This window comes from Salvelinus namaycush, chromosome 40, assembly GCF_016432855.1.
Source record: "Salvelinus namaycush isolate Seneca chromosome 40, SaNama_1.0, whole genome shotgun sequence".
Classification (NCBI taxonomy): domain Eukaryota; kingdom Metazoa; phylum Chordata; class Actinopteri; order Salmoniformes; family Salmonidae; genus Salvelinus; species Salvelinus namaycush.
In genome coordinates this window covers 6,769,540-6,793,928 of record NC_052346.1, presented here as the reverse complement: position 1 = coordinate 6,793,928, position 24,389 = coordinate 6,769,540, and the positions used below count along the sequence as shown (strand labels likewise).

General features: G+C 43.0%; 3 protein-coding genes across 7 annotated transcripts; 1 reads left to right on the top strand and 2 right to left on the bottom strand.

Moving 5' to 3' along the window:
* Nucleotides 1–244: 244 nt before the first annotated feature.
* On the bottom strand, nucleotides 245–1,413 carry LOC120033185 (ankyrin repeat domain-containing protein SOWAHC-like). Its single transcript, XM_038979468.1, has one exon. It carries the CDS (start codon nucleotides 1,411–1,413, stop codon nucleotides 403–405), a length of 1,011 nt encoding a protein of 336 aa, XP_038835396.1. The 3' UTR covers nucleotides 245–402.
* A 2,471-nt stretch (nucleotides 1,414–3,884) lies between these two features.
* On the top strand, nucleotides 3,885–13,046 carry LOC120033351 (septin-10-like). 2 transcript variants are annotated; one of them, XM_038979652.1, is made up of 10 exons: nucleotides 3,885–4,010; nucleotides 4,734–4,848; nucleotides 5,101–5,296; nucleotides 5,567–5,753; nucleotides 6,499–6,660; nucleotides 9,186–9,282; nucleotides 9,395–9,563; nucleotides 9,720–9,852; nucleotides 11,135–11,319; nucleotides 11,840–13,046. In XM_038979652.1, the coding sequence occupies exons 1-10, from the start codon at nucleotides 3,984–3,986 to the stop codon at nucleotides 11,853–11,855; spliced, it is 1,287 nt and encodes a 428-aa protein (XP_038835580.1). In that variant the 5' UTR covers nucleotides 3,885–3,983; the 3' UTR covers nucleotides 11,856–13,046. The 2 variants fall into 2 exon arrangements, with proteins under 2 accessions (XP_038835580.1, XP_038835579.1); XM_038979651.1 differs by lacking the exon at nucleotides 3,885–4,010 and adding an exon at nucleotides 4,225–4,514.
* Nucleotides 13,047–13,084: 38 nt separating this feature from the next.
* On the bottom strand, nucleotides 13,085–20,924 carry cep70 (centrosomal protein 70). 4 transcript variants are annotated; one of them, XM_038979647.1, is made up of 16 exons: nucleotides 20,834–20,924; nucleotides 20,603–20,622; nucleotides 20,053–20,155; nucleotides 19,438–19,561; nucleotides 16,637–16,817; nucleotides 16,193–16,368; nucleotides 15,997–16,056; nucleotides 15,768–15,870; nucleotides 15,456–15,622; nucleotides 15,220–15,310; nucleotides 14,943–15,113; nucleotides 14,554–14,703; nucleotides 14,163–14,331; nucleotides 13,549–13,663; nucleotides 13,368–13,447; nucleotides 13,085–13,278 (listed from the first exon to the last, which is right to left on the bottom strand). In XM_038979647.1, exons 2-16 carry the CDS (start codon nucleotides 20,609–20,611, stop codon nucleotides 13,217–13,219), a joined length of 1,761 nt encoding a protein of 586 aa, XP_038835575.1. In that variant the 5' UTR covers nucleotides 20,612–20,622; nucleotides 20,834–20,924; the 3' UTR covers nucleotides 13,085–13,216. The 4 variants fall into 4 exon arrangements, with proteins under 4 accessions (XP_038835575.1, XP_038835576.1, XP_038835577.1 ...); XM_038979648.1 differs by having other exon boundaries at nucleotides 20,053–20,152; nucleotides 20,834–20,923; XM_038979649.1 differs by lacking the exon at nucleotides 20,603–20,622 and having other exon boundaries at nucleotides 20,834–20,917.
* Between the last annotated feature and the right edge of the window lie 3,465 nt (nucleotides 20,925–24,389).

The following is a 24,389-nucleotide window of genomic DNA, read 5'->3' as shown; positions in this document are numbered from 1 at the left end:
CATGTACGTTAAGGGTTCAAGCAGACGAACAATAAGACCTACTTGGCTACTTCAGAATGAGAAGAGGATTAACACAGAAATATTTAGCCTAACCAGGGGTGGCAATCTGGCCAGTTACTCAATAGATCATGTAATACCATATTCTGTTAGTTCAGTATATTCATATAATGCCTGGGGGAAAACCTTTAACTATTTGTAACACCAGACTTGGCCTATGCCACAAAAAAACATAAAACTTGTAACATCAAACTATACCCCATTGTGTCAGTCATCCAAGCATTTCGCTACACTCGCATTAACATCTGCTAACCATGTGTATGTGACAAATAAAATTTGATTTGATTTGATCCTGCACTGTAGTAGTTTATTTGCTCTTTGTCGAGTGTACATAGGGGCTATTCTTCAGCCAAACAGATTTGACATGGGTCTGGATTTAAATGAGCTTTTCCTGGACCAGTTAAGCTCCTCTGTCTCACAATGTGCTGGGAACGGTGTGCTGTGAACTATCTGTGAAGATCTGAAGCGGATCTTCTGAAGTTTGGGCCTCATCTTGCTAAAGGACGATTTCCTCAGCAAGGGTTTCTGTCTGGCCTGGTCTGCTCCATCACCTGTGTCCTCCTCACTGTGACCGTGCAGTTTGATGGGCATCAGATTAGACTGGAGAACTTTAGACAGCCTCCAACGCCCCCCATCCCCATAGTCCGTGCTCTCTGAGTCCGAGTCGCCGTCACCACCCGCCCCGATGATGTCACGGATATCAACGGCCACACTGTTTGTAAGATACTGACACGCCTTTTTCCCATTGTAATCTCTGGCCTCTACGTCTGCGTCATAGGCTCCTACCAGTAACTTCACCACCTCAACTTGGTTGTGCATTGCTGCTAAGTGTAGTGGCGTGTAGCCAGCACTTGACTGGGCGTTGATGTTGATGGGCACTGTGTGTTGTTTGGCAAAGTTTACGATAAGCGCCAGCAGTTCTTGTTTGCCCTGCTTGGCGGCCCAGTGCAGGCAGGTGAACCCAGTCACAAAATCCTTCTTCATGACAAGGTTCGGTTCACAGGAAAGGAGACGGTGGAGACTCTCCCATTGGCCGTCGGATGCGCACATCATCCATTCGTGTTCCAACGGGTCCAGAGTGACTGAAGCACCGTCTTCGTCTGTAGTAGAGGAAACCACAGAGGCGGAGTCTGAGTTCCGCAACACCATGCTGCGTCGCACCTGGAGGGAGCTGTTCATCATGAGCTCAATAAAGTTATTACGGCTACCTTTAGTTGTGTTGCTGTCACTCCCAGATATGCTCTGTTGAAAATCATAATACTGGCCTTCGTCTGCCCCGTCCACTGATGAAGGGTGACGGGACAGCAGGCTGTCCTGTGCATTAGTTGGAAATGGACGTCTGGGTAAGTGGAACATAGAGCCATCCGCGGATGTAGGCAAAGGTGACGCCTCAATCACTGCAATTTGCGGTATGTCGTGCGGTTGCAATGTCTGCTCTCCATTGCCACCAAGGCCTAACGCATTTCCCATATTGTCTGATAACCTATTATTCTGAACTACAGACCTTGTTGAAGCAGCTCTTTCTACAATTTTACCTTCCAAAATAATTCCAGAAATGTCATGCGGTCTCGCTCTCGTGGCATTGTCAGTTCCGTAACCTGAGCCAGGTGAAATGTCTTGTGCCTCTTCGTTTGCAGTGGTTTCCCAAGAGCGCACATCCACAGCAGATGATACTGACAGATGCAGTTGTGGTGCACAATCTTCTATCAAGTTCTTATATGATTTTGATATAGCAGAACCGCTGTCCTCTTGTTCCAATAAGGCGCCTGTCCCGTTACCATTGCATTCGCTGTCTTTTTCCACGGTACACTTCAATGAAACTCGATACTTCTTTTTTAAACATACAAATTTCACTCCATTCTCCAATTTTACAAATGCGACATTGTCCACGTATCCCTTGAATTTCTCCCGAACAATTGCTTTCTGGTCAGGGTCTTCTGGGAAAACAGCTTTGAAATAGTCAATGAATATCTGGTTTTTCACTCTCCCTCCTCGCTCGGTTAGAAATTGAACAACCACTTCTTGGGTGCACTCGGTCGCCATTACTGATTAAAAAAGTAATAAATTAAAAGGCTACGGCAAACCACTTACAGATCTAAAAAATAATCTTCCTTTTTATGTTTATAAATTAGCTAGAGTTGAATCAACCCGTACAATTACGGTTTTCACCTGCTCTGGTTGGTGTTGTCCCATCACATCATCCTCAGACCTTGTTGTGCTTCTTTGATACAGAATAGAAATTAATAGAACTGTCACCCCAACCAGAGTTGAGTAAGGAAGGACCCACTTTTGCTAGCAGACCTGTCTATCCGTTTTATTTCTATGGTCATAGCGATCCACTACAGAGACATTAGAGAAAGGAGGAGATGGGAATTCCGTTGGGTAATGAATGAACGTATAACCAAAGATTTTTATAACTAACCCAAGACAGACCAGAGCCTGTCGTTTCCAATGGGAGGAAATGAATCATAGTGGGCAGAACAGGCAAGGAGATGGGAAGAGCCATGCACGAGCTAGTGAGATCTTATTGGCGCGTTCTAGCATTTATTTGCATATTTTCGTTAGGGAACGCATACTATGAGGTGCGTGTGCAATAACGCAATTCACACTCCTAAACAACGTTTATTTTTTACTTTGGCAAAGGGTAAAGTCTGCAAAACGCAGTCCACTCTGTTTGTTATAGATTATAGTTTTGGAAACATAAAACTGTATGGGGATCAAATGTTTCATCGATTAGAAAATTAGCAGAATGTAGGCCAAAATCCATCTCACTCCATCTTCTCACCGTGCCGGCCACTGGGCTTCCTCGCATCACCATATTTGGTAGTGAGTGGAAACGCCAACCGGATGCTTCACATTTATACATCCGGTTTAATATCTGGCTCAATGTCTGTGGTATAATGCAGCGTTCAAAACACCCGGGAACTCGGAAAAATACTAGGTCAAATAATGAATCTGTATTTTAAGGTCGGAAAGTCAGAGCTCTAGGAAGAGTAGGAATTCCGAATTGGATGGCTGTTCAAATCAATTTTCCCAGTCGGAGCTCGTTCTTTCCGAGTTATCTTGAACGTGGCATAACGCCCCAAACAGCAGAATGTCAAACGATCGCGTTCACTTGTAATGCTGCTTCACGTGGTTGCAAAACTAATCTTCTCACAATCCCTTCTGAAAATCAGGGTATGAGTCGAGAAACCTGCCTATTTCCCTTAAGTCCGTAATTTCACGATTTCAGAGAACAAGTTAATTATCTCACATCTCGGAAAATACTTATTGTTCACTAAATGCATGCTAATGTTGTGTTTTTGAGTTAACGCCCAGTCGACTCCCATTCACTCCTTCGTCCCAGAAATGCACCGCGTGGGCCGGCGTGGCTCTTAGACGACGCATGGGCAACGTACACAATGAGCGTTAATACGATTCCAATGGCGTTCCCCATCTCCTCAAAAGTATCTCTGTCCACGCCTCCTAGCAACCACCATTGGGAAACTGTGACCCTTGAAACGCCATTTTGAAATCTATATTAGTGGTCGGTCAGTCAAAGTCGCGCAAAGAACCAAAATGTCTACTTAGTTTCACACCATGTATGTCCAACGAATTTCCGGAAAAGTGGTTTATACCATTCGTTCTATGGGGGTCGCTATATAGTAACTAACAATCCTGCAGTTCAAAATAACTACTCTGTACTCAGAATTTGATGAATACACACCACAAAATCAGAAGATGTAGTACTTAATATATATATATATAGTTTATTTTGTTAAACACAAACATAACTGTCACTCGTGTCTCCCCAGCCATGAAAACAAGTGTGCAAGCCTACATTCCTTTCATGGCTACGTAGGTAGTCGATTTTTCAACGTTTTTAGTTGAGCCTATTTTCTTTACAGCCTGTTAGTATTTGTAGCTATTAGCTGCTTTATTCCGAGATGACTACGTCGGATGTTGCTCAGGGGGTAATTGTTGTGTTTAATTCAATCGCTAAATAATGTATATCTACAGTTGTAAAACTTACGGCACGTTTAGCTTGCTAGTTAGCATGGTTACGTTCCAGTTCGTCTTTATTGCTGTCGCGCTGCGTGTTCCTGGAAGGTAAACACTTATCTGGGCGTTGTGAGATCTGACCGTCTGCACAGCAGGATTGCAATAAGACGACCTGGACTTTTTCACTATCCAGCTAGCTATGTGTCTAACAGCGTAACTCCAACCAGAGTTTCTAAAAAGCAGGGTTTTACTGCTGGAACTTGTTTACGCCCTTTGAGCAAGAATTAATATATGAAATGCACATAGAACAAAATGAGCCGCGATCTGTCTAGCTAGTTTGCCAACGCATGGGTTAGTTTGCCGATGTGGCAGCCAGTGAAAGTTAACTTTGTGTGCTAGCTACAACATCTAGCCAAATGTATGCTGCTGAAACTGATCTGCCATCTCCAGGTCTATCCACAATCAGTGTCAGTAAAGTAAGGGACAGGTCAGGTAGGGTGTCATTCATAGACATAGATACATATTTGCGTGTACTGTAGACAAATGAACATGTAGCCTTGTATGGGTAAGTAGTGTACACACAATGAAAACATAGAAATATAAGATTATTTACCTAGGTTAACCAGTCCAAGCTGTTGTCAGATATTGTCATATACTGAGATGGCCTAATGTTAGGCTATGTCTCCCTATAACAGGACAAAAATGCCCGGCCCCTGTCCTTGTCTGGCCATGTTGGCTTCGACAGCCTACCTCACCAGCTGGTCAACAAATCAACATGTCAAGGTTTCTGCTTCAATATCCTCTGTATTGGTAAGTAACGTTGTGATGTTACATTAAAAGTTCAGCCACCAGACCAGTATCCCCTTTTTAGATGGGAAAGAAATTGCCCATTTCCTCTTAATTCATTTCAATTAATTTATTCTGGACTTGTGCCGAGAATCCTCAATGTCATTCTTTGGAACTGTCTAAAATGTATTTTTCATTTTCCTCAAGTTTGACCTAAAATGTACCAAGCAATGTTATCACTAAGATTAGCGAATAGTATTTCCCCTCACTATCCAGGCGAAACGGGTATTGGCAAATCCACCCTAATGGACACACTGTTCAACACTAACTTTGAGAACTTTGAGTCGTCTCACTTCGAGCCCAAGGTGAAGCTGCGAGCGCAGACCTATGACCTGCAGGAGAGCAACGTGCAACTCAAGCTGACCATCGTCAACACAGTGGGCTTTGGGGACCAGATGAACAAGCAGGAGAGGTGAGGGAAGTGCAGTCGTGATATACCTGGGTCGTATTCATTAGGCACCAAACCTAACAGAACTTGTCCGATAACTTAAACCCTTTGTTTTAGTGTTTCGTAAACGTTTTGCTACCGTATCCTATGCTTTACCGAATATGACCCTGATGCTGAATGACAAAACAAAGCACATTATTTTGTCTTTTGATCCACCACAAAATCACCTGTTTTACTACATATGCTACGCAACTTCTGTTGGAATATCTGCTCTCTGAATGTTTCCTTCGGCAGCTACCAGCATGTTGTGGACTACATTGACACCCAGTTCGAGTCGTATCTACAGGAAGAGTTGAAGATCAAGCGGTCCCTCCACAACTACCACGACTCCCGTATCCATGCCTGTCTCTACTTCATCGCCCCTTCAGGACACTCTCTCAAGTCCCTGGACCTGGTCACCATGAAGAAACTGGACAGCAAGGTGAGGTCCTAAAACTAAAAGAAGCTGTCACTATTGCATTTTTTTTTCTCTTTTGATTTTTTGTTCTGGCACAGTTCTACAGCATTAGTCTATAAATATGAACTTTTTTTCATAATTGTTGTTGTGTTTAAATGTAGAATTAATTAAGGGAGTGTTTTTCATTTTATTTAGTGTTATAGAGTATTTGGGCAGTTTAGTAAGTGTCATGGCGGTTGGTAAAAACTGGGAGTTGCATGATGAGTAATTACTACTGTGTTACTGTGACAGGACTGAACAAGTCTGACAAAGCGGAATGTTGACTTAGTTCAGCCACTGGGCAATCACAGAAGTCTGTCCTGACTGTGCTTTAGTTGTATGTTTTTTCTTTTTTAACCTTTTATTTAACTAAACAAGTCAGATAAGAACAAATTCTTATTTACAATGACGGCCTACCTCGGCCAAACACTAACGACGCTGGGCCAATTGTGCGCCGCCCTATGGGACTCCCAATCACGGCCGGTTGTGATACAGCCTGGAATCGAACCAGGGTCTGTGGTGACGCCTCTAGCACTGAGATGCAGTGCCTTAGACCGCTGCGCCACTTGGGAGCCCCATAGTTGTATGTTTTACAGTACTGTTCTTTCACAAAAGGGAATTTGTTTCTACTTGTAAAATGAACGATATGTCCTGTTTGATTTGAGGGAATAATGTCAATTCGGAAAGAAAATGTATTATTTATTAGACAAACTGTGTATTTTTTTTGTAGGTCAACATCATTCCTGTCATCGCCAAAGCAGACACGATCTCCAAGAGCGAGCTCCACAAGTTTAAGATCAAGATCATGAGTGAGTTGGTCAGTAACGGTGTCCAGATCTACCAGTTCCCTACCGACGACGAGACCGTCTCCAAGATCAACACTGCCATGAATGTGAGTTGTAGAACATTCCCTTGGTGTCTTTCAGGCTCTCTGCCCAATTCCATTCCTTACAGTGGTGAATTTGACTGTGCTAGACAGTGCACCTTAGTGAGTATGGATACATGCACACAGTAACACGATTATTGTGGATAGTTTGATGAAAACATTGACATGCTTTGGAAGAAGAACGATTTCCCTAATAATCCCGTTTACACGGACACATCAGAAATCAGGCTACCTGATGGGACTTTGATCAATACAGAAAATATGCAATAAAAATAAATGTTCGACGACAGCGACATGTTCTTTTTTAGAAAAAGTTCGGACTTCAACTTCAAATATTCCTACTTTCATTTTTCCCGATCTCACTTCTCACGCTAAGTAGGGAGGCTCGCTCGGCTGGTGCTAGCACATGCGCAGATAACATTCATACCTCGCCTATTCCTCTCTGATTTAGAAGATACTGCTGCACAAACAACATGCTGATTTATGTCCTTCATGGAGTTATCAGAATTGTACGGGAAGGTCTGCTCAATCCAAGAGTACAACCAATTGATTACAGCATTACCCCAAAAATGGAGGTGGCAGCGGGAGGAGGTAGGGAACTGGTCTGTCTGCCCAATATAAGGATCAAAACTGGCGGAGGAATAAAAATAGCATAAATAGGAAAGTATACCAGTTTAATTTGAGTACCAGGATGTTGACAACTGTGCCATACAGATTGCGAATTAGTTGGGAAGAGATTTTTGATGTACCGATTCCATGGTACAGGGTGTATGAGTTGATATATAAAACGCAAGATTCAAGACTTCGGTGCTTTTCAGCCAAAATTATTATATAGAATTCTCGCCACCAACGAAATTTTGAATATTTGGGGCATAAAATCATCAAAGCTCTGCAGATTTTGCTGTGAGGATACAGAATCAATAGACCATTTTGTTTTGGTATTGCCCTCAGGTAGCCTCTTTCTGGTCTCCGGTTCAGGAATGCCTGAAAATGCATAGCATTGATCTAAAATTGACCCTAGAAATAGTACTGTTAGGAGATCTGGAGAGACCGGGTCAGTCAATTACTAATATACTAATACTCTTAGTAAAAGTATTTATCTTCAACTCGCAATCTGGATTCTATTCGATTAGATAGATTGAAATTGTACGTTAACCATCACAGCATAGTTGAAAGATATGTGTTGCGTAGAAACCCGAAGAGGGTGGCCAGCAGAGATAGATGGGATGGGCTGAGGGAAACTGAGGGTTGGGATGTGGAATTGGAGGTAAGTGGGACTGGAGTTGTTGCGCGGGACTGGAGTTGTTGCGCGGGACTGGAGTTGTTGCGCGGGAGATACGTTTTTTTTTTTTTAAGTCTAAATAAAACATAATAAAAAGTATGTTTGAATGACACTGAGGGGCAGTGTTTTTACAGCTAATGCCGGTTTGCCTGAGGCTGATGCCGTGCAGGTGTTTGTACACATGCATATACACACACTCATTCAAATAAACACATACAAGAACACACGCATACATGTAATAGTGCCAGACATGCACACAAACATACAGTAGGCATTGCTGTTATGATTTTAGTTGTTTTTGTGTTTTAAAATGTTTGCTGTTTTCTTCTGTCTTTTTTGTCTTTAGTTCATTCTCTTGGTTGTTGGTGCATTGGGGGGGTTCTTGGGGGTGGAGAATGGAATTGATTGTATTTTACATTTCTCTTCTTGGGGGGGGGGGGGGACTGTAGGAGAGGTCTCGAATGGTTGAGGGACAGCTATTGGGGAACTGTAGGGGGGATCTTGGAGGGTTCGGGTTCACGTTTTTTGGCCTGGTGGGAGATCTGTCAACGTGCCCTTGAGCAGGGCATTGACCCTGGATGCTTCTGTGTGTCGCTCTGAATGGGAGTCTGTTGGATGACCGGTATGATGTAGTTGTTGAGCGGCTTCACTGCAAGTATATTGTTTGTTTCAGATATTCAATTAAATAAATACAAAACATGCTGATTTAGGCCTACAACAGCACTGGTATCAGGGTGTATTAGCTAGCTATGTTTGCTCTGACTCAGTAAATTTATTAGCTAGCCAGCGGCTAACAATAAAAAAAAATTGCTAAGTAAAGGTAAACTCTGTTTGCAGACAGTAATATACACAAACTAATAGTGTCATTATAGAACGCTTGTGGATGTGACAAATACACATATATTTGATTTATATTTATATTAAGAAGCAAAGTGGAAAAATGCATCGTTATCATCGACATATTGGTAAGGGAGGGAGAGAGACGAGTCACATATCACATTTAACAAACCAAACATTGAAATAACGTTATAGAAGAAGAGAAACAGTTCATGTATCAATACCGGTATACCGTCCAACCCTAGCGTATGCTTTCTTTGATTTTTGACCATACTCTGATTTTAAGATCAGCAGAGTAAGGTGTTTACATGACTAATGCCATACTTAACCTACTGCCAAAATCACTTTAATATTGATTTAATGTGCATGTAAATGTACTCTGTGTCTTCTATGATCTATCTGCTAATGTCAGGGTATCCTGCCTTTTGCTGTTGTGGGGAGCTCAGAGGAGGTGAAGATTGGAAATAAAATGGTCAAAGCTCGGCAGTATCCCTGGGGTGTGGTGCAAGGTAGGTAAACCTGTTTTACCGTGTAGGCTTCAGGCTTACAGCTTTCTTTGAAGTGACGTGTCTATGGCTCTGCAGTACAAATGCCAGGAGGTAAAGGTCTGTCTTGTTTCAGTGGAGAATGAGAACCACTGTGACTTTGTGAAGCTGAGGGAGATGCTGATCTGTGTGAACATGGAGGACCTGAGGGAGCAGACCCACACGCGCCACTACGAGCTCTACCGCCGCTGCAAACTGGAGGAGATGGGATTCACAGACACGAACCCAGAGAGCAAGCCAGTCAGGTACGGAGAGAGCAGTGTGTGCGCGCACGGTTCTCATAATTCTGGGCCTGTGATAACCAGATGAGATGCATAGATTAAAAGGTCTGTGGAAAAACATTTAACATTACACAGCGAGAGGAGGCTGTACACTTAGTTTTAAACCGTGTGGGTCTACAGCCTGCAGGAGACCTATGAAGCCAAGCGTCACGAGTTCCTGGGAGATTTGCAGCGGAGAGAGGAGGAGATGAGGCAGATGTTTGTCCAGAGAGTCAAGGAGAAGGAGACTGAGCTGAAGGAAGCTGAGAGAGAGGTACTGGACACACACACACCGTGTCCTACTGTGACAGCATGCTATACAGGTCAGCAAGAGACTTATAGGTGTAGACGTGGCTTTCAAAGACTCATGATTTGTAACTAATCATTAGCAGGGGAAATCATCACAGAAAACCCATCTTCAATGATCTTTCATATTCCATGAATGTACAGTGCTCAAAAAAATAAAGGGAACACTTAAACAACACAATGTAACTCCAAGTCAATCACACTTCTGTGAAATCAAACTGTCCACTTAGGACGCAACACTGATTGACAATAAATTTCACATGCTGTTGTGCAAATGGAATAGACAAAAGGTGGAAATTATAGGCAATTAGCCAGACACCCCCAATAAAGGAGTGATTCTGCAGGTGGTGACCACAGACCACTTCTCAGTTCCTATGCTTCCTGGCTGATGTTTTGGTCACTTTTGAATGTTGGCGGTGCTCTCACTCTAGTGGTAGCATGAGACGGAGTCTACAACCCACACAAGTGGCTCAGGTAGTGCAGCTCATCCAGGATGGCACATCAATGCGAGCTGTGGCAAGAAGGTTTGCTGTGTCTGTCAGCGTAGTGTCCAGAGCATGGAGGCGCTACCAGGAGACAGGCCAGTACATCAGGAGACGTGGAGGAGGCCGTAGGAGGGCAACAACCCAGCAGCAGGACCGCTACCTCCGCCTTTGAGCAGGAGGAGCACTGCCAGAGCCCACCAAATGACATCCAGCAGGCCACAAATGTGAATGTGTCTGCTCAAACGGTCAGAAACAGACTCCATGAGGGTGGTATGAGGGCCCGACGTCCACAGGTGGGGGTTGTGCTTACAGCCCAACACCGTGCAGGACGTTTGGCATTTGCCAGAGAACACCAAGATTGGCAAATTCGCCACTGGCGCCCTGTGCTCTTCACAGATGAAAGCAGGTTCACACTGAGCACATGAGCACATGTGACAGAGTCTGGAGACGCCGTGGAGAACGTTCTGCTGCCTGCAACATCCTCCAGCATGACCGGTTTGGCGGTGGGTCAGTCATGGTGTGGGGTGGCATTTCTTTGTGGGGCCGCACAGCCCTCCATGTGCTCGCCAGAGGTAGCCTGACTGCCATCAGGTACCGAGATGAGATCCTCAGAGCCCTTGTGAGACCATATGCTGACACATGCACATTTGTGGCCTGCTGGAGGTCATTTTGCAGGGCTCTGGCAGTGCTCCTCCTGCTGGGTTTTTAGAAAAGCACTAGAAATTCGAGGTATTAAAAACACTTGACTTTGATGTTTTCCCTCAGTTGCAAGGTAAGTTTGAGCAGCTGAAGAGACTGCACTCTGAGGAGAAGAGCAAGCTGGATGAGAAGAGAAGGTCCCTGGAGGACGAGATCAACACCTTCAGCAAGAAGAAAACAGCTGCCGAGCTGCTCCAAGGCCAGCCCTTCAACACTAACGCCAACCTCAAGAAGGACAAAGACCGTAAAAAGTAAGATGCTATTGTAAAATAAGTTTCAGGACGGCCGCTTAATTCCCTTCCAAGATGTTTATTGCTGAAATGTTTTGGACAGCTCAAAGCTCTATTACACATTAATCTATCCTAATTCAATCATAACTTATTCCCCCTCTCAATTTTATGATGCATGTGCAGAGACTAACAAAAATGAATGTATACCAGAATTGTATATTGTCTGGACTGATGAACAGTCATTTTAGTTCATCAGTGTGATTGTATTTCTGATTGACAGGAGCCTAGAGATGGAAGCTAAGGATGTTAAGTTAACTTGTGATGAGGCTACTAACCAAAACCACAACAGTTGCTTCAGAAACCTGTGAAGTCAGTGAGATGATAGGGAGGGTATAAAGAAAGCATCAGTTTGTGTTTTTAGATAAGAGGAAACTATTGATTTGACAGTTGATAGGAAAGCTTAGTTAATGAGTATAGATGTGTGTTATGATGTAGTGACACAGATCTCTAAATTATTTCCTCTTTTTCATTGGGTCTTTAGCTCTGGGTTCATGTGAAGAAATAAAATGGACAAAGACCCCCTCCCATCAGACAGAAGACGAATAAATACAAAATGGAATACATTCACCGATAGTCGTCATTGTTTGCCTTAGTCAACTCACAAATGTTGTTTGTCAAATACCAGCCAGAGTATTGACAATTCTCTTTTTAACTGGTAACCCTTTGTATTACTTTACTTTTCACTTCTACAGCTAGAGGGTGCCAAATGATCAAGGTCTGGTTAGGGTTATCATTGAAAATACTGTACTTCACACCAAACAGAAATACAATTTGTTTGATGGTCAACAGTACATTGACATTCAAGATGTATTTAATTGTCCAATCTCAGAATTAGTTGTGTTACCGGGTTGTCTTGAGTATTCACTTTACTGGGATAGCAGATAATGTGGAGACTTGAACTTGTTCCAACTTTAATTCTGCAGATAGAATATATATTTGCATGTCTTTTTAAAATATGCTGTTCACCACTAGTGTGTATTATATAGCTTGATATTTATTCTATGCATTATTATTGTAGACTCATGTGTTTCTGGATGGATTCCATGTATAGTAATACCTAGCACTGGTCCAGGACGTTCCTCACCTCATGTTACATTAGTGGAGGAACGCGCACCAACGACCAGAGCTACGTTATATCCACGCATGCGTTACATTCCAATCACTGAGGTATTACTTTTTAAACACTTATTGTATGCCTTTGTGCCTTACTGCCACAGATACCTTCCTTGTATTTTATTCAAATGCTAAAGAATGAAGCAGCTGCTGACATGGGAATTAATTTCTGAAGAGTGAAACCATGTTTTTTTTTTTTTTGCTCAATGACCTTTCTGAATAGAACACTACGTCAAATGGTTTCGACATAAGGCACCTCGGGCTATATTGCCAATATACCACGGCTAAGCGTACATATGAACATTCCTTAGCCGTGGTATATTGGCCATATACCACACCTCTTTGGGCCTTACGGCTTAAAAATAGTATGTCGTGTGTGTGGAATGATTGTGATAATTGCCAGACGTATTTTCCCTCTCAAAGGATAGCTTTGAAAATAACTTGGCTGTGTAATTTAAGCATTTTTCTGCAATATTTTTTGTACACAGCTTTTTTCTTAACTCATATGAACTGAGGTTTGTTCTTAGGTGTGGAGAAGGGTTTATATCACCAAAAAATAAAACGTTTGTCATACATACCGGTAACATGTCGTTATTTCACTGTACTAATAAATTGAAGAGATATTGTTGTTGGAAGAGGTATTAATTAATCTGGTTTATTTACATATCAAAAGTAGAACTCCATAAAATCACTCCAGCAAATACACAAAACAAAGGCATTGTTACATAATTACAAAGCACCAGTGTTACTCTGCTCTTGACTTTAGTGACCTCAGAACGGGCATGATGTCATCCAGACAGTCAACATCTGAAAGATCAACCAAAATAGACTTACTAACCACATGATCAGTAAGCGATTTCAAACAAATGCATTATTGGATGGCAACGTCTCCTCACCTAGAGTCTGGAGCAGCTCCTGAACCAAAAAGTAGAATGCAGGGAAGAACTCCTCATGTTCCTTTACCTTCAAAATAATACTGACAAGAGCACATATTCAACCCCAGGCAGTAGGCTAATTTTATAACATTAAGACAACGTTACACAGAATAAAACACATTCTGGTGATTGCTGCTGGTACCTGTCAATATCACTGGTTCCCAGGAGGACGTGGAGCTCTTGGCCAACCGTGGCCTCTGGGGAGTTGACTAGACTGGCTACCTGGTTTACCACTTCACTAGGGGGCGCTCTGTCATCTGAAATTAAATTTTGAAGTGGGAAAGGAATAACATCCCTCGACCAAGTACACTGAACAAAAATATAAACGCAACATGTCAAGTGTTGGTATCATGAGCTGAAATAAGAACCCAAAAATGTTCCATACGCACAAAAAGCTTCTCTCTCACATTTGTTTACATCCCTGTTAGTGAGCATTTATCCTTTGCCAAGATAATCCATCCACCTGGCAGGTGTGGCATATCAAGAAGCTGATCATTACACAGGTGCACCTTGTGCTGGGGACACTAAAAGACCACTGTACAATGTGCAGTTAAGGTATCTGTGACCAACAGATGTATATCTATATTCCCAGTCATGTGAAATTCATAGATTAGGGCCTAATGAATTTATTTCAATTGAACGATTTCCTTGTATGAACTGTAACTCAGGCATTCAGTTGTACAACTGACTAGGTATCCCCCTTTCCCTAATTGTGCTGTAGAATAGCTAAAATGAGTTGTAGACAGACAGTCCTACCCAGGGCCAGGATGTCCCTCAGGTTCCTCATAGCGTTGGTCATCTCCCCAAGCCTGGTGTAGACCTCGTTCATACGTGGATACACCCCGCTGAGGGAGGTTATATCAAACAGCTTCTGGAAGTGGGACACCATGGACTGGAGAGTGTTCTTAGTGGGGCTCCTCAACACCTGGTTAGAGTTAGTTTCACATAAAGAGTTCAGCTTTCACCAATACACATAACGTAACTTTTTATTTTATTAAGAAAAATAATTGGAGAATTCTGAGAATATCGCTGTATCACAAACATTGTACATGAGAAATGATCCGAGGTATAATGTTTTGCCTTATCTAAAGTTGAGATGTAATTTCCATGGTTACTCCATCCACTGCTGTAAGCCAGTACTACCAACCTTATCCTCCCCAGAGTTGGTCTCCTCTAGCAGAGTGTCCACCAATAGCATAAGGTCCTCCACTCGAACACTTTCCATAAGACTATTAGCGCCTGCTGGCTGCCATGGTAACAGTCTCAGCATCAACTTACTCAGGGCACAGTGCAGGTCCTAAGCACACAGAGAGAGAGACAAGTAAAGACATGGGTCTCTGGACTAGAGACAATGGTAAACAGACGTGGTTAAAGTAGCCTATTCTAGCCATACATATCACAGAAAACTGAGATGTTGAAGATATGAAGAGCTCCTAAACTCTCTGGCTTTCAGTGACAGGGCAAGTTGACACTGGACCATTGGACCTGGCTGCATACATGTTAGATGCGCTTTATAGACAGTCAGTCAGCTCTCACCTTCAGTGAAGCCAGTTGTTCAGCCCACATCTCCAGAGTGGAGAGGAGTTCGTCAAACTCGACCATCTCCGAGGCCCTGTTGGACAGCGTATGGCTGGTTGATGGCCTCGCTCTATGGAGCCTCAGTGGAGCCCCGGAAGTAGTCAAAACCGCTCTGATGTCATTCAGAACCTGAAAGTCAGGCAAGGCAAATAGTCCAGCAAAGTCTGAATCAAAAACAAAGTAAAGTGAGTTGATACTCGCTCCCGCTTTAGACAAGGGGAGATAAACGGAGTACCTTCTCGTGTCTGGCAGCCAAGGCCCTTGCCTTCGCCACCTCCTGGTTACTCAGAGCAGCACTCTCCTCTTCTTTAAACTCCCGAGCAGACCTGTGGTGGAGTTAAAGGAGATGATATGACTGCCAATAGGACAGGCAGCGCTCTAGGTTAAGGTAAGGAAGGGGGTTAACTGGGAGGTTAAGCTGTGGTGCTCATTGTATCCAAGAAGAATGACAGTTGCGTAATGTTTTCCCACCTCATGTTATTCTGTTGAATAAGTTTGTCCATGCGTCTCAGTTGTTCTTTGTAGGACTTCAGCTCTTTCACTGTGGGCCTAGATTCCAAGTCTTGCTTCAACTGCTGAATTTCATTCCTAAGCTCCACCCTCTGCGCTTTGCTGTCCTTTAACTGTTCCTGATAGGACTATTGGGGAGAAGTAAGATTCGGAACTAAGATCATGATCATGGACTGTGGGGAAGAGGGACAGTCGTTACACTGTTCAAGACAAGTCATCCAGAACCACGAAGAGTTCTGGTGTTCATCGTGTTAGAAAAGTACAGGAAGTCACCTTCAGGAGAGCTTTGTGATTGGGGGAGACCCCGGTGGTGCTTCTCATGCTGCTCTGCGATTGGTCAGATGTTTGTGATCCCCCAGACTCTCCTTTGAGGGACCTGAGGGAAGAAGTAAAGGTTGGTTAGTGACATCCGTCTACTTTTCTTTAGTCTTACAGTGAGAAAGGGCGTTGTCATAAAAATGAAGCAAGACATTGAAAATAAGATTGTCTATACAATATTTACTTGATATCATCGCGGAGCTGTTCCATTTGGGCCTCATAGATGTCAATTACATCCAACACCCTGATAGAAAAGAAAGGCATTTGAAATCCTATAACCTCCTAGCCATAAATCTGTAATAATTTAGTTAAAGCAAGGGTAAAATGCTGTATTATGAATCCTAATCTATGGTCTTAACGACAGCAGCGGTTTATCTTACTGCTGGTCCACTGGTGAGTTGGGCCGAGCTGATCTCTTGTGGATCTGCTGAAACACCTGGTTCTGCCTAGCAACCCGCTTCTCTTCCTCTGTCACGGTGAAGTAGAGCTTCCGCTGCAGCTGGGAAGCCACATCTTTCTCCTCAGACAGCTTCTGCTCCAGGCCCTGGCAGCGTTTCTACCAGCGGCAGAGCAGGCAAACAAAACAACAAGAAAAGACAAACAAGAAAGTTACAGTATAATCAGGGGATACCATGTGCTGTTGGGGGAAAAAAACATTAGTGCCCAACTCTTGTGGCCAGTTCCCCAGACACAGATTAAGCCTCGACCTGGACTAAAAAGCATGGTGAATAGAGAATCTTCATTGAAAGCGCTTTTTAGTCCAGGACGAGACTTAATCTGTCTGCCGGTAAACCAGCCCTTGCTATTTCCAGGGCACCACCTACCTGTGCATCTCTCTTGTCGTGCTGAAGTTGGTGCACTTTGCTGTGCTGCTGCGCGGCCTTGCCAATGTAACTGTCTTCCAGGTCCTGCAGCTTGCTCTTCACCCCGTCCAGAACTCCCTCCAACTCGGACACCCTCTGGGACTGACGGGCAGCGCGGCTAACGTGCTGCTGAGCCTCCTCTCTGGAACAAACATCGGTAACACTTTACTTAAAGCTGGCAGGTCTAATGGATTATGATACAAATAATTGTAAAGCAACACAAAGACAGAAATGTCACACTGAAGCATTGCTACTATTCCTTTGGGACACACAATTAACCCTTACTAAATGCTAGATAATAGTCCATTTGAATATACAATAAGATCATTAAATTCTATGTAATCCTACATTTACATTAGTCATTTAGCAGACGCTCTTATCCAGAGCGACTTACAGGACCAATTAGGGTGAAGTGCCTTGCTCAAGGGCACAGACAGATTTTTCACCTAGTTAGCTCCGGATTTGAACCAGCGACTTTTCGGTTACTGGCCCAACGTGCTTAACCGCTAACTACCTGCCGCGCTCCTGTTTAATTGGATAATATAAATTGAAGAGGGCCATATTGAACTAATTGGGGTAAGTACATATCAAACAGAAGATCTTTCGCAGGAAATTATGGTTAAGAGGATATACATAATTATTCAAGTGATCACCTGGGCAATATGAAATATAAAATCCAAATTTCAATCATATATTGATTCGTCAGATATATCAATAACCTGTCCTAGAAAAACAGTCAAAAACCATCAATTATCTTTCCAGGAGAGAAGCTAAAGTGAGGTAGCCTGGAATCCGAACTGATGTTTTGGGAAAAAATACCATATCAGATTAAATTCCAGGCTAAATAGAGGGTCTCTGACATACAGGCTTAACATGGTGATAGATTGATGTTCAGGCTAGGTGATCTCCCTCTGTCACGCCCCAATGGTTAACACTTGCTGGCTGAGCAGCTGGTGGAAGCCGGCCCCATGTCTACCTCTTACCCCTCGCTGTCTCACTGTATTAGGCTTACTACTCATGTCCACCAAGACTAGTGTGTGACAACAGCTGGCTGAAAAATTATCATGGATCTACATTATTAGGTAGATGGATGAACCACAGACCTGCCAAAAACATTTCTGACATGGAGATTATTCTAATAATCATATAAGGTGATGGAGGAATGTTTAAAGAGGTGAGAAACAGGATCAAATAATTGGGGGTTCAAAAATATTAGGCTTCAAGAAGTAAGATTTCCTACATACTGGAAAAGCAATGTTCTGCATGTCCATGAGTGTCTCAAATGATCAAAAATATAATTATTTAATATGAATTCTATAACTACGGTTGAAGTCGGAAGTTTACATACACTTAGGATGGTGTCATTAAAACTAGTTTTTCAACCACTCCACAAATTTCTTGTTAACAACCTATAGTTTTGGCAAGTTGGTTAGGACATCTACTTTGTGCATGACACAAGTAATTTTTCCAACAATTGTTTACAGACAGATAATTTCACTTATAATTCACTGTATCACAATTCCAGTGGGTCAGAAGTTTGGGAAAATCAAAAGAAATCAGCCAAGACCTCAGAAAAAAAATTGTAGACCTCCACAAGCCTGGTTCATCCTTGGGAGCAATTTCCAAACGTCTGAAGGTACCACGTTCATCTGTACAAACAATAGTACGCACGTATAAACACCATGGGACCACGCAGACATCATACCGCTCAGGAAGGAGACGTGTTCTGTCTCCTAGAGATGAACGTACTTTGGTGTGAAAAGTGCAAATCAATCCCAGAACAGCAGCAAAGGGCCTTGTGAAGATGCTGGAGGAAACAGGTACGAAAGTATCTATATCCACAGTAAAACGAGTCCTATATCGACATAACCTGAAAGGCTGCTCAGCCAGGAAGAAGCCACTGCTCCAAAACCGCCATAAAAAAGCCAGACTACAGGTTGCAACTGCACATGGGGACAAAGATCGTACTTTTTGGAGAAATGTCCTCTGCTCTGATGAAACAAAAATAGAACTGTTTGGCCATAATGACCATCGTTATGTTTGGAGGAAAAAGGGGGATGCTTGCAAGCCGAAGAACACCATCCCAACCGTGAAGCACAGGGGTGGCAGCATCATGTTGCGGGGGTGCTTTGCTGCAGGAGGGACTGGCGCACTTCACAAAATAGATGGCATCATGAGGTAGGAAAATTATGTGGATATATTGAAGCAACATCTCAAGACATCAGTCAGGAAGTTAAAGCTTGGTCGCAAATTGGTCTTCCAAATGGACAATGACCCCAAGCATATTTCCAAAGTTGTGGCAAAATGGCTTAAGGACAACACAAAGCCCTGACCTCAATCCTATAGAAAATTTGTGGGCAGAACTGAAAAAGCGTGTGCGAGCAAGGAGGCCTACAAACCAGCTCTGTCAGGAGGAATGGGCAAAAATTCACCCAACTTATTGTGGGATGCTTGTGGAAGGCTACCCGAAACGTTTGATCCAAGTTACTAATTCAAAGGCAATGCTACCAAATACTAATTGAGTGTATGTAAACTTCTGACCCATTGGGAATGTGAGGAAAGAAATAAAAACTGGAATAAATTATTCTCTCTACTATTATTCTAACATTTCACATTCTTAAAATAAAGTGGTGATCCTAACTGACCTAAGACAGGGAATTTTTACTAGGATTAAATGTCAGGAATTGTGAAAAAAATGAGTTTAAATGTATTTGGCTAAGGTGTATGTAAACTTCCGACTTCAACTGTATATAACTATTTACTTAAGTTGGTTGTTGGACTGGATGAGCTCCTGAATCAAGGTCTGTCTCCTCTCCGAGTCTGTAAGCATCGTCCGCAGCATAGTCCTGATGTCACAGGCCGACTTCTTCTCCAGAAGAACCAAGTCTATGAGCAAGATGACACACATTAAAGTAGAATATCTTATTGTCCATTTTCCTTCTAGTTCTTTTAACTTATAGACCTATATTGTTTGGGTACCATGACCAGTGCCTCACTAAATAACATTGAGAAAACTAGCCAGAAACATTCAGACCCTGTCTGGCAGCCTACTGGAAATAGAAGAGCCAATAAGCAGAACATGAGCAATGCGTGCGCCGAATGGTTTCCATTTGGGAAAAGGCTCATCACACAGAGGGGTGAGTTTGAGTATTAACTTAGACGAGACAATGCACACCCAGAGCCAATAATTATTCAATCATTTGCACACACAGAAACACAAGACAGACAGTAGCATGTTGAGCGGTCTAAAGCATTAACACTCCTCTTTATAGACTTGTTCAACATGATCCAAGAAGTGAGTTAAGACATTTAGCTAAGATATGACAGTTCAGAATGTTACAACAAGAAGATAATACAAAAACATACTAAACCATTACCTGCAAGGTTCTTATTCTCGACAGGATCAGCAAAGTGAACCGGCTTGAACCCATGGTGCTGGAGGAGTCTGTTCACAGCATCCCACTCTGTCTGCTCCTGCTGCTAGGTCCAAACACACAGCAAAACCACCACATCACACGGTCCATTACAAAACAACACACAAAGGATGTAGGATTTTTTTTATGCATACAACGCATAATATGAGCTCTGCTCTACCTGAAACTGGCTGTAGGTCCACAGAAACACATATGTCTTGTCTCTTGAATGAAACACAGCTTTTGTGTTCTTCCTATCCATCTCCTCTCTGGCTAACGCTGACTCTCCTCAGTATGTTATACACTTTAGGCTATACACACCACCATGTCTGTTCCTGATGAGATAAATACATTCTAAGCGTTCCTCTTGTTCCATCTTTTATTTGACAGGAGGCTGTCGGTGTGTGACAGTGTGTACCCTCCCCCAGTCAACACCTAACGTTATATGGGGTTATCAAATTACTTGGTCCCCCTTTGAGACCACCATGACAACACACAAACATAGTTATAATACCTGTTCCATCTCTTCTCCACCTGCAGGGGTGAAAATAGGTTAGTTTACTAGCTAGCTGAGATAGCGGGGACGTTGAACACATAACTTAGGCTAGCTATCTACTGTTAGCTAGCAATCTACGTTGCTAGCTAGTTAGCCAAGTATTGCATGTTTCACAAAACAAAATATATAATTCATAAAACATTCTGAATACTCCTTTCCTACAATAACGTTTGGACTTAACATATTCACCATGTATGTGATGATTGGTTTCTCCAGAAATGTCAGTTTACAAATTTCAAACAAACAGCGCGGAAGTAAAATAGGAACGATTGTGGTCCGTTTCAACCAATAAGACAAAGCAAAATGTAGGGGATAGTTCATGTAGGATTTTGATTGGTGAATCTAGATTTTTCTCAGACATGGGCGAGTTTGGTTTCTGCGTTCCACTAACGTAACAAAGCAACCTTAAAAATATGTTCCATATCGTTTAATTGCAGTCACGCTGTGCAGGTAATTACTGATGTCGAATATAACATAATAAACTCAGCAAAAAAATAAACGTCCTCTCACTGTCAACTGCGTTTATTTTCAGCAAACTTAACATGTGTAAATATTTATATGAACATAACAAGATTCAACAACTGAGAAATAAACTGAACAAGTTCCACAGACATGTGACTAACAGAAATGGAATAATGTGTCCCTGAACAAAGGGGGGATCAAAATCAAAAGTAACATCAGTATCTGGTGTGGCCACCAGCTGCATTAAGGACTGCAGTGCATCTCCTCCTCATGGACTGCACCAGATCTGCCAGTTCTTGCTGTGAGATGTTACCCCACTCTTCCACCAAGGCACCTGCAACTTCCCGGACATTTCTGGGGGGAATGGCCCTAGCCCTCACCCTCCGATCCAACAGGTCCCAGACATGCTCAATGGGATTGAGATTTGGGCTCTTCGCTGGCAATGGCAGAACACTGACATTCCTGTCTTGCACAAAATCACGCACAGAATGAGCAGTATGGCTTGTGGCATTGCCATGCTGGAGGGTCATGTCAGGATGAGCCTGTAAGATGGGTACCACATGAGGGAGGAGGATGTCTTCCCTGTAACGCACAGCATTGAGATTGCCTGCAATGACAACAAGCTCAGTCCGATGATACTGTGACACACCGCCCCAGACCATGACGGACCCTACCCCTCCAAATTGATCCCGCTCCAGAGTACAGGCCTCGGTGTAACGCTCATTCCTTCAACAATAAACGCAAATCCGACCATCACCCCTGGTGACACAAAACCGCGACTCGTCAGTGAAGAGCACTTTTTGTCAATCCTGTCTGGTCCAGAGACGGTGGGTTTGTGGTCATAGGCGACGTTGTTGCCTGTGATGTCTGGTGAGGACCTGCCTTACAACAGGCCTACAGGCCCTCAGTCCAGCCTCTCTCAGCCTATTGCGGACAGTCTGAGCACTGATGGAGGGATTGTGCCTTCCTGGTGTAACACGGGCAGTTGTTGTTGCCATCCTGTACCTGTCTCGCAGGTGTGATGTTCAGATGTACCGATCCTGTGCAGGTGTTATTACACGTGGTCTGCCACTGCGAGGACGATCAGCTGTCTGCCCTGTCTCCCTGTCTTAGGCATCTCACAGTGCGGACATTGCAATTTATTGCCCTGTCCACATCTACAGTCATCATGCCTCCTTGCAGCATGCCTAAGGCACGTTCACGCAGATGAGCAGGGACCCTGGGCATCTTTCTTTTGGTGTTATTCAGAGTCAGTAGAAAGGCCTCTTTAGTATCCCAAGTTTTCATAACTGTGACCTTAATTGCCTACCGTCTATAAGCTGTTAGTGTCTTGACGACTGTTCCACAAGTGCATGTTCATTCATTGTTTATGGTTCATTGAACAAGCATGGGAAACAGTATTTAAACCCTTTACAATGAAGATCTATTTGGATTTTTACGAATTATCTTTGAAAGACTGGGTCCAAAGAGGGACGTTTCTTTTTTTGCTGAGTTTACTTTGGGAATTATGTTTCATAATATGTCAAACTTGCTTCAGTTGAATATAGCTATCTGCTATAAATCTCAAAATAACCTAATCTCAAAATGACACCAGTGTATCATGAACGTCTGCACAGGAGGTTGGTGGTACCTTAATTGTGCAGGAAGGGTTTGTGGTAATGGCTGGAGCGGTATTATTGGAATGGTATCAAATTTATGGAACAACAATATAAACACAACATGCAACAATTTCAAAGATTTTACTGAGTTGCAGTTCATATAAGGAAATCAGTAAATTTAAATAAATTCATTAGGCCCTAATCTATTGATTTCACATGAGTGGTAATACAGATATGCATCTGTTGGTCACAGATACTGTACCTTTAAAAAAGGTAGGGGTGTGGATAAGAAAACCAGTCAGTATCTGGTGTGACCACTATTTTCCTCATGCAGCATGACACATCTCCTTCGCATAGAGTTGATCAGGCTGTTGACTGTGGCCTATGGAATGTTGTCCCACTCCTCTTCAATGGCTGTGCGAATTGGTGGATATTGGCGGGAACTGGAACACACTGTCGTACACGTCGATCCAGAGCATCCCAAACATGCTCAATCGATGACATATCTGGTGAGTATGCAGGCCGTGAAAGAACTGTGACATTTTCAGCTGTCAGGAATTGTGTACAGATCCTTGAGAAATGAGGCAGTGTATTATCATGCTGAAACATGAGGTGATGGCGACAGGTGAACGGCAAGACAATGGGCCTCAGGATCTTGTCATGCTATCTCTGCCTTCAAATTGCCATCAATAAAATGCAATTGTGTTCGTTGTCCGTAGTTTATGCCTGCCCATACCATAACCCCACCACAGCCATGGGGCACTCTGTTCACAACATTGACATCAGCAAACCACTCACTCACACAACGCCATACACGTGGTCTGTGGTTGTGAGGTCGGTTGGACGTACTGCAAGGTGCACTTGTGTAATGATCATGCTGTTTAATCAGCTTCTTGATATGTCACACCTGTCAGTTGAATGGATTATCTTGGCAAAGGAGAAATGCTCACTAACAGGGATACAAACGAATTTGTGCACACAATCTGAGAGAAATAAGCTTTTGTGCGTATGGAACATTTCTGGGATCTTTTATTTCAGCTCATCAAACATGGTACCAACACTTACATGTTGCATTTATATTTTTGTTTATATTTTTGCCATTCCATTCGCTCCTTTCCAGCCATTATTATGAGCCGTCCTCCCCTCAGCAGCCTCCACTGACTTCTAGGTATGAATTTTACCCTTCATTTCATAGACTAAAACACAGTATGGACATTTGAAAATCACTCTGCCCTAAGATAATATTGTCAGTAAGAAAGAGACTAAAAGGATATCTGTCAACCTCTTACACACGAGCTGGTGCAAGCTGGTGGCATTTGATGTCTTTCTCCTGTCACTGGACAGCCACACTGGAGAAAGGGCAAACCTGTAATTGTCTCAAGAAGGTCAAAATGCAAATCTTAGCCGCCACACTATCACCCATACAGTATACTCAGGAATAAATAGAGGGTCTGTTTTTTAATTACTCTGTCTGCTTCTTTTCAGGCTTTTGACCAGGCAGAAACATGTGAATATTGTACATTACCTGATGTCTCCCTTATTGGCCAATGTGGTGATGAAAAAAACAATGGTCAGATACAGTAAGCAACCACTTGAGACTATTGGATATAGCTGAACCATCTAAGAAATCCCATATGTTATCCCTAGAGTACCTGTGAAAGCTGTCAGGCTTTCAAATTCAGCTA